This window comes from Pseudoliparis swirei, chromosome 4 (genome assembly GCF_029220125.1).
Source record: "Pseudoliparis swirei isolate HS2019 ecotype Mariana Trench chromosome 4, NWPU_hadal_v1, whole genome shotgun sequence".
NCBI lineage: Eukaryota > Metazoa > Chordata > Actinopteri > Perciformes > Liparidae > Pseudoliparis > Pseudoliparis swirei.
The window spans coordinates 22,047,442-22,057,466 of record NC_079391.1 but is presented as its reverse complement, the minus strand read 5'-3'; the positions used below and the strand labels follow the sequence as shown (position 1 = coordinate 22,057,466).

The following is a 10,025-nucleotide window of genomic DNA, read 5'->3' as shown; positions in this document are numbered from 1 at the left end:
ATAAATCAAAGAAAAGTTGTCTAGTTCAGCTTCAGGTTAGAACCAGCTCTCAAACCAATCTGACCTGGTGTGACAAAAAAATACTTTTATCTTCGAGACTTGACTAACTGCCTCCTCTGGTATCAACCAGGTGTCCCTCCAACTAGTTCAGAATGTGGAGCGACCTTCTCGAGGAGCTTTACGTAACGTGTGTTCTCACTGCTTTACTGTAGTTTATTTTATTTCCAAGTTTGATCTTGTTCGTTTTGTTTCATTCGTTTTCATGTTTATTTAAATCAGGGTTTACCTTTGACCTCAGTTTGTCTTGCTTTGTCTGTAAAAGCAATTTGTAAACTGTTTTTAAAGCTGCTGTACAAATAGTGATGACTTGCTACTCTCTGCCTCAGCATCCTGGAGTTCTACACACGGCTCCGATTTATCCATCGTGTCTGCATGAGAATATTGGTAGATTATTTTATGCTTCATGCATTTCAGACTCCAAAAATTAAAATGATCTTTAGTGGAAGACAAAGCTGAATACACAATGAAATAAACCTCCACAATACTGGGCTCAAACACAAAGGTTCTACTCTGGAACACATGTTCGCATATCATTTTACTGAAGTCAAAAGAAATACACTAAATAGCTTCATTCATACATCAATGGCTGCTGCCCAATTACAAATAATGACCAGAGTGGTAATTAATAATAATAATACATTTCATTTCTATAGCGCTTTTCAGAATACTCAGACGCTTAATTGGTTTTCCATGATGCTCTTTGTGGCATCCCCATTGGCTGCGAGCATCAGAAATAATCCTTTGAGGTAGTTATGATTCTGTGTCATGAGGATAATGGTTCAGTCTTGCCGTACTTATCCCAAACAGCCTTTATTCCCTCCGGCCGTCGTGGGGTCCGTAAACATGTCTGTCAAAACTGAGACGAAAGTCACGACGTCCTGATTTTGTAATCGCTAATTGAGTGAAGAGGAGGACAAGTCTATTCATCCGACTCTTTACGCAATCCCACTTAGTCCCAGCGGGGCTCTGAATGCTGTAGCACGGGTACTGTGGCCTCCCATTATGTTCACCTCCTACGGGAGATAACAACTCCAAGTGCAAAGTGGATCCACCGAATGATGCCGCTGTGTGAATCCAGAAGTCTAGCGACTCCAGGCTGCGTGATCATTCTCATAGCTGGACGGTTGCCAGGGGCGTGAAGACAAAAGAAGTGAATTCACCGCCTTTGGACTGGGTGATGTAATGAATTAGTTGAACCCTAGTCAGCACAGAGTACCACTTAATGACACAGGGATCTAAATTAGGAACAATAAACACAAACATACTGACTGCAGAAGTGCTCACGCCCACAAGAGTGGCCAATAATGTAACTAAATAAAAGGAACATTATTAGTTGAGTGGAGATCACCTGTGTGTAACCAATCGATATTAAGAACACCTGTATCGGAGCAGCTGATGAGTTCTTTGGGGAAGAACCCCAAAAAAAAGAAGATTCACGACATTTTTGCAAAAATGCTCCCTGCTTAGTGGAAGGATGCTAGAAAATTAGTACGAAATTCCTCTAAAAGGCAGTTTGAATCTAAAAGTGCTGCGTGAAGAGAGCATCCGAGGGCCGCATGTTCTGCCTCACATCTGGGCCGGTGCTTTTTGCCAGAGGGCATGCGAGAAGTTTGGGTGCACCAAGATGGTCACCATGCACATTAAAGTCAAACACTGCACACGGGCAGATAAAAAGCCTCCCAGCCCCAGCATTAAAGGCTCTGGTGGCAGCGCCATGATGTGGGGATGCTCCTCAGCAGCAGGCCCGAGAAGAAGAAAAAAGGGTTATAAAGAAAAGGTTAAAAGCACGAATGCGGCAAAATAGAGAAATCACAGGGGAGCATCTGCTGCCGTCATTGGGAGACGACTTATTCTAGTCTAGCAAGACAACACAAAGCCAAAGCCAGACAGGAATGTCCTGTATCCAAAACAACAATCATACTCCTCCAATTGAGAATCCAAACCTCAATCACGAATATGTGGCGAGACTTGAAAATTGCTGGTCATTCCAGTCACCATGCAACGTGACAGACCTTGGACAATGGTTGAATAGGGGATGTCCAGGTGTGTCTGCCTATCCATTTATTAAAAGAAAGGGGGCCTCTGCTACATTTTGACTGCAGGTGGTGAATACTTACACCAGTTTATTTATTTTTTTTATTCACACTTCTATTCAATCTGGATCATTTGAAGACATTGGTACATGGACATCCTGTTGTGTCAACGAAAGCCTAATTTGACACGTTACATTTGGAAACCTAAACTAATCTTATCCTTTCCCTCATTGCGAAGTGTGGAGATGCTTTTACAGTCTTGGCACTGCAACAATATCTCACTTAAAAGTTAAGTCACATATTTAAATAAAAAAACCACTAAGAAATAAGATCGGGTCATGGGTGTTTCAGACCATCATGACCGCTTTAAACACAAACATAAAAAAAGAGAAAGTCCGGTAAATTGCAATTTGTGATTTATTTGTACAATAGGAATTGCACTGTACAAATACCCCAGCTCAGATGTTAAGGCAAGAACATAACGCATTTTTTTTTCTTTTTCTCTGCCTGACCCGAACATCCCTCAATCCTCAGTGCGAGCTAAGACTGATGGTAACAAGATTCAGAGAAACCTAAAAAAAATTATAGCTAAAACAATAAATAAAGCAGCTACCTGCCGGACTAATTAACATTTAAAGGGCGAGAAGAGACCCTTCTCAAGTGCCAAAGTGTACGGAAAATACGGAAATTAAAAAAGGCTAAATTAAAAAACATGTCCACATTTAGCTGTCCAACCTTTATGGCATTATGGCCTCAGTTTAAATAGTATGTAAAAAATAAAAAATAAAGGGCTATGGAACTCAGTAGACAATACAGAAAAGGCATATGGCGATATCTCTATCAAGTCCATGCGCCTGTATCACTTACATTTAGACACCAGCCACAGATGCCATCGTGAGCTTTTACACACAAGACAGAGGACACTTCAATTAAAAGGACGAACATGAAAAGTGGAATTCCCTTTCCACGCCGCCCCGTGTAGAACACGTTTAGACGGCAATGGAGGCGACATGGTCCATCTCAAAGCAATACAACTTCACATTCACTCAAATTCAGTAATCACCAATATTTCCATGGTAACTCAAAACGTCGTATAAAAATATATGAAGAAAAATGAAAAAAACCACGAAACAAAAGTATATCTACACAGTCTCGAATGGGGGGGGGGGGGGGGGGGAGCTTGGGACTGAGCGCCACGGCCAAGAAAAGCTCAAATAGATCATATTTATTTCTTGGGGGGGGAGAGATAAAGGAATGCGTAAGGATGCTCCACATATCAAGTCTGAGTGGCCGCGGTCTTTCCCCTCTCGGCGACAGAGACGCAGTGAAAGCCGCGGGTTCCGTCGGGACCCCTGGGCAGCCTCGTGACCCCCAGTGGCAGGCCGTCGGCGTTCTGGATCTTCCGACCCATCATCGGGCTGCCCACCGGGCTGCTCTCCTGCGACGCCACCTGCTTGCGCCGCTGAACCCACGGACTCCCCGAAGGGGTGAGGCTACTGTCCGAGGAGTAGTCTGCCCAGCGGCGCCCGGGCTCTGGGCTGAGGCGGCCCTCGCTGGCCAAGGGAGACTTGTGGGAGTGGGGCGATTTGCGCTGAGGACAGGGGCTGGCGCGGGGGCTCGACCAGGGACTGTTGCGCGGGGATATCCCGGGGCTGAGGTGATTGTTCTGGATGTTGAGGCCCGCCGTGGTGGGGCTGAGCTTGTTGCAGGACTGGGACTTCCTGGCCAGCCTCGGGGACGTCGGGTTGCTCTCCGTGTCAGAGGAGCTGCAGGCCGAGTCGTCCCCGTGGTACTGGAGCTCTCGCACCCTGCTGTTGAGCGAGCGGCTTTTGCGCATTCCTCCTTCCTCACGCGGCCGCTCCTTGGGTACCTTCTTCTTGGGCGGCTTGGTGCCGATCAGGACCACTTTCAACCCCAGCGAGCCGGCACTTCCATCCTCCGTCCCCACGGCTTCGTTGGCTTTGACGGCGGCCTCCACCTCCTCGAACTCCACGATGGCACATTCCTCGGTGCCGAGCTGAGTGTAGCGCCCGCTCAGCCGCTTCAGGTCGGCCGGCAGATCCTTCCCGGGCTTCAGCACTCGGACCGAGGCGATGGCGCCATACGCGCCGAACTCCTTGAGCAACAGCTTCATCAGTTGCTCCTGCTGAGCCGCTCCTCCCTCGCCACCACCTCCATGATCATTAGCGAGAGCTGCCAGCTCCGGCCAGCTCTGCAGGTCACTGAGCAGCAGCATGCGGCTGGGCAGCGACTCGCTGGCGAAGACGGGCACTGCAGATTTGCGCCGCACCTTGCGCCCCTCCTCGTTCAGCTCGAGAATACCGGAGTGTCTCAGAGCATACGCGGTCGTTCTCCAGTCTCGGGTCAAGTGTTTCACCTGCAAAAAAAAAGAAAGAAAGACGGACAACACTTGTTACATGGGTGAGATGCCAAGTGGTCCAAGAGGGCCCTCTGATAACCATTAGGGCCCTTATAGATCCCTGACCAATCACTTCTCTTCGACAGTTATGAGACTACAGGTTCATTTGAAAATGGCTCACCAATAGGGCCCGTCGGCAGGATCAATCAGCGATGCGCGCTGCCTTCCTTTCAGTCGTACTTCCTGACTTGATATCTACCAAACATCCTGTCCTCGATCCACCGCTACATAATTTGCGATTCCTTGATCGTATCAGAAATTAGTGGGTGGGTGGGGCCTTGGATCACTTGTGCCATGAACAGAATCTGTTTAAGTATTATTAAACTAGCCAACCAATCAGCTGTCATGGGCTCAAAGAGGCACCAGCTGGTGTGAATCCATGTGAGAAAAGTATTGCCGCCCAGCAGCCAATCACGTCGACGCTAGAAACTAGCTATTCTGCCTGCATGTCACTGGGAATTGAACATGCTCTGCCCAGGTTCCTCTTTTTAAACAGCTTTTCAACCTTGCTTTAAACCTGAGTTGTACATGTTGGTCAGTGCACATATATCCAGTGGACAATCAGTGCAGGAATAGTAATATACACCATTAAACGCACATAATGTGTACCATTATAACATGGGGTGTGTATGCTACAATTTTGCCCGTAATAGCAGAGGCTGTGCATGCTTGGGTTTCCAGCCTCCTCCTCCTCATTGTCCAGGAATTCAAATTATTACCTATTTTGTTTCCACACTATACCCAACAGCGTCGCAACCATGGTTACCTTTTTGAACGAAGTGAGCAACTTGACGCTGACGAAGCCCAGTTTGTTGCGTCGGACGTGCTTGAGCAGGAAGGCGTCGTGCTCCAGGTTGTCGTCGGAGAGGTAGTACTCGATCTGAGCGACCAGCTTCTGGGTGAGCTCTTGATCCGGGGGCTGCCAGCTCTCCTCCTCCAATTCCCCTCCACTGGTGCCGGTGCCGGCACCGCTGTGTGTGTAGGGGGACAAAAAGCATCATGGTCAGCGGAGACTTGTCTGGTGCATCACTAATATTAGTCTACGCTGTCTAAACACCAACACCACGCTTACACATTTCCCTTTCATTAATACAATAAGCCAGAGGCGAACAAGTATTTGGCAGAAAAAGAAGAAAAGAAACACCCTGAAGTCTCCGTCTGCAGTGGACACGCTGTGGGTGTGGAGTCACCATGCCTCAGCGCCAGACCTCGATACCCGTGCCCCACCAGTCCTCTAAACTGCCAAGACCTCTTCATCTGAAGGGCACCAGTCACAGGCTCTCCCTCCCACACAGAATATGGTGGGCTCACCAAAAAAAAAAGGAAACCACACAATGGACAAAGAAAACAAAACTGACTGGCACTGTAGAGCCGAGGCTTTTAAAAAAAGGCACAATTTAATCTCAGCCAGACGACCGGCTGAAGCTGTGAAGCGGCACAGTCAGGTAGCCTGGCAGATTAAGAGTGAGGGGTCTGATGAAATTTTGTGGATGACTCATCATCACTACCTCCTCCTCCTCTTGTGCACACCCTCAGTCAACAGCCCAGGCTGACCGCACAGCTGGCTCAAGCACTACGGCTCAGATTTAACACACACAAAAACTAAGACAACCAGGAGCTGAGCTTTAGAAGAGAGATATAAGAAATTTAAATAAGGTAACAGCGGAAATATTAGGGATTTGTTTTCTCCCTTTATAATAGGCTGTGAATGAAGTTCACTCTTAAGTCGTGAACTTTAGAGGAATGTTGCAGGTTTTTTTAGCAGACAACATTCAGTCCAATGCATGCCATTCTGATGTTTAGTGATCTTAAAATACATTCCGTGTGTTGGGGGGAGGCGCGCAACCAAGCACAGGTGTGACAGCAGGTCGTTGTGTGAGTGTGGTGTGCGCGCGTGTTTGTGTGTGCGCGCGCACGCGAGAGCGAGTAAAAGAGACAGAGACAAACAGCCCTTAAGGTGTGACCTGCAGAACAAAAACAAATGCATGGACGGAGCCACGATGTGTTCCTCTCCATTGACCTTTCTATCACTGACTCACTCCGCGCGCACGCACTTAGAGTAGAGGGGGGGAGGGGGGGGGGGACTTATTGGCCGGAGGATAAAAATAGCGTGTCCATGACGCAGGAGAATTAGGTTAACTTGAAGGGTGTCATCCCTTTATCTCTCAGGCGTCTCGGTTCTGCAGGCCCGGCACGGCCCGGCACGGCCCACAGGTGGTAAAACACGACCAGTCAAGAGGCGTATCAGTGGGGGAGCGTTGACGCCTCTATTGTCCGCACACTGTCGCCGCATGTGCGGTCACCGCAATACACCTGTCGGGATCACACTCCTAAATGTGCATAGCGATGTCTTGGTGCGTTTCTCAAAGCCACCACGCTTGGCATTCTTTCAGTGCAACACAACAATCCCAGCTGTATCCACGCTGCTCGTGTGCTGGCAGCTCACCCACGAAAGTTATGGGCCAATACAGTATATTAAACACCACAAATAACTAATCTTATTGTTAAAATAAATTATATATATATATTTATATAATTTATTGTAATAATACAATTACAAATATTATAAATCCTACGCAGAACTAAGATAGCTAGGGTTCAAATATAACCTTGATGGCAGGAGGAAAAACGTGTCCTTTACCTGAACCGGAGTCTGCCCAACATGAGGAATAGCCTGCTCGCATTTAAGGACAACACGAGTCCATGAAAGTAAGTCTTTCGAGGCCAGGCAAGCAGTGTTGTGTGTTAACCAAGTGATGATATCATTCACTTTTATGTATCGATTACCACAAGCATCACTGACTAAGACACAACAAAAGAAGCAGCAAATAAGTCTCACCTGGATTTGTCATGTCTTCCGATTTCGTCCTCACTACAGCTGCCCCCGAAGAAGTCAATAAAATTGGTGGACACCTCTTCGGGATCCTCGTCCTCCGCCGCCTGAATGGCCACCGTGATCGTCACCGTCCCCATCTCCTGCATGTGCTGATCAACAGTGATTACCTCATCGATGCCGCGCTCCGGTGACGCATCCGGGACGCACTCCATTGGGATCAGGTCGGGACTCCCCGCTGACCCGCTCATGTTGCCCGAGCACGTTACGGTGCCTCCACCAGCTCCCTTCCCGTCCGCGGATGTATCGGCGGCGGTAGCGGCGGCAGCGCCTCTCTGGTCGCCTCGAATCTTGCTCGACGTGAAGGCACAGACAGGATACGGGGCGCGTAAAGCCGCTCGACGCTTCGTCTTCGGGCACCAGTGATGGCGGAGGAGGACCCAGGGGGCTCCGAGGACGCGCTCCACAGCTCGCCAGAGGCCCCCGATCCAGATCCGACCCGGCGGAGGGCCCTGAGGAGCAGCGGGGGTCGCAGCAGCCGGCGAGACGCAGCCTGGTGGACCGGGCGAAACCGACGGGCTGGAGCCTCCTTGGGCTTCTACCGATGCCGCTGCTCGCGCTGCCACTTCCTCATATGCAAGAGGCTTTCTGCTTTTGAAACGAGCTCTGGGATTGGGCCGCGGCTGCAGCGTCTCCTCGCACTCATTCCCAGCCCACAAGCAAAAGCCGACACAAAGCCAAGAGGGAGGCAAGAGGAAGGAGAGGCAACGCATGAAGGCGTTCACCAAGGCGTGCATATTCCTCGCTCTCTTTTTGTGTCTTTTTTTGTTGCTTTCATACACAAGGGGTTGTAATGTCTTTTTTCTTACGATGATTATTTCTGTTTTTGTTTTGGACACACAGAGTGTTGTCTTTTGCTGGGAAGACGCGAATGACCCGTTGGCCCCGGCTCTAAGTAGGGGAGCACATGCACGTGTTCCTCACTAATTGGGAAATAGCCGTGTCAAGGACGGCCGCTACTCCAGCGCCGCTAATTGGATAATAGGCTGCAGGCCTTGCACTGGAGCACGCGCTAGCCAAGTAGCGCAGGTTAGCCTTCTACCTGTGAAGGGGAGCCAGAAGTACACACTTTGTCAGAATAAGGAGTTTAATAAAAACACTAAATATATTCGTCCTGGAGGATGTTTGACCCCCCCCAAAGGGACAAAAAGTAAATTCCCTTTTACACAACATTTTGTTTATTCCACATTTTATACTGTTGTTTGGCCATATATTCGATATTTTAATTTATTTTAACTATATATATATATATATATATATATATATATATATATATGTGTGTGTGTGTGTGTGTGTATATACAACCTTACTGGCTATGAGGAACAGCCTTTCCTCCTTTTTGAACATAACAAGTATATGAACAGAAGTATGTCAAAGCCAAGAAAACAGTTTTTGTCTACTAACTGATGATGTACTATTATAATTAGAGTGTACCACAAGCATCAGTCACTATAAGACAACAAGAAGAAAACAAATCAAATCTTGATTTAGTATGTCTTCAGACAGCTTTCGAGGAAGTCAATACATATAATACATAAACAATGTATATACATATAATTTTAGTCTTTAAACCAGGGAATATGACCGGACAACATTCCCCATCCAATTGTGTTGACAACAGTACTGACTGAAGAACAATTGAAGAACACTGACTGACTAAACCTTAAATCTAAAAAACTCTCCAAATTCCCGAAGACAGCTGGGCCTACCGAGGACATGACCTTAGTGGTGTTCATGTTAGATGTGGCCCTGCTGCTCTCGGCCCGCGGGACTAGTTAACCCTCACTAAAACATAAGTAAACTCTTTAAAAGTGGAGACTTTAAAAGTGGGCGTGGCCGGCGAGAGTTCATGTCATCGAATCATCGGTTTCATCGGCGTGGCATCGCAGCACGAGAGGTGCATGTCGGTGTTTCAGCTAGAGCGTTATTATTCTTATTACAGTCATCCTGAATTTGTCTCAAACCTCATGTCCGTTTTACTTGCTCGTTGTTGGCTTCCATCCTAATAGCCTTGTAAATCAGTCACACCAGTGTTGTCGGCTGTTGCCTGCCCTACACACAATATCTTTAATTCCTCCCCACTGGCAAGCCAAGCTCACAGCTGGTGGGCAGTCTGACTCATTCCCTGCACCACATGCCATACAATTCTCTAGTTTGTGTACAATGCAACATGGGGGGAGAGAGAGAGAGACAATGAGTGGGACAAAGAGGAAGGATGTAGTTTTGAGAAAGAAATTGGCCACAAATAAACTGAGGCATTCCGTTTCTTATTGAGGACCTACAGTATATTCTCAGAAGAAGCTCCGCCATGCAGCAGCGTCATTTAAACCGTCTCTGAGACAACTCCTGAAACACCCTGCCCCCATAAGTGAGATGAAGATTGCTATGAAACCGTGAGTCCAGGAAGTGACATCAGGACTGCACCGTCAGGACTGCACCCAAAGGCCGCGTCCCAAATTACTTCCTCTTTTCAGGCGAGGTTACCCCAGTTTGACATATAGATGGCCTCCTCATACGAGTAGAGCAATCCACAAGAATGTAGGAAAACAATGTGCGGTGAAAAAACGGGTCTGTTGTTTTTTCCATGGTGATCTATGGGTCATGAGTGGTGAAAAAAACG

The 10,025-nt window shown here is 47.7% G+C and overlaps 1 protein-coding gene and 1 pseudogene across 1 annotated transcript; one reads left to right on the top strand and one right to left on the bottom strand.

The window, feature by feature from the left end:
* Window positions 1-10,025, top strand: part of LOC130192427 (serine/threonine-protein phosphatase with EF-hands 1-like) — a 991,358-nt pseudogene that overhangs the window by 85,865 nt on the left and 895,468 nt on the right.
* larp6a (La ribonucleoprotein 6, translational regulator a) lies at window positions 2,493-8,558 on the bottom strand. Its single transcript, XM_056412417.1, has 3 exons — window positions 7,352-8,558; window positions 5,279-5,483; window positions 2,493-4,470 (listed from the first exon to the last, which is right to left on the bottom strand). The coding sequence occupies exons 1-3, from the start codon at window positions 8,140-8,142 to the stop codon at window positions 3,370-3,372; spliced, it is 2,097 nt and encodes a 698-aa protein (XP_056268392.1). The 5' UTR covers window positions 8,143-8,558; the 3' UTR covers window positions 2,493-3,369.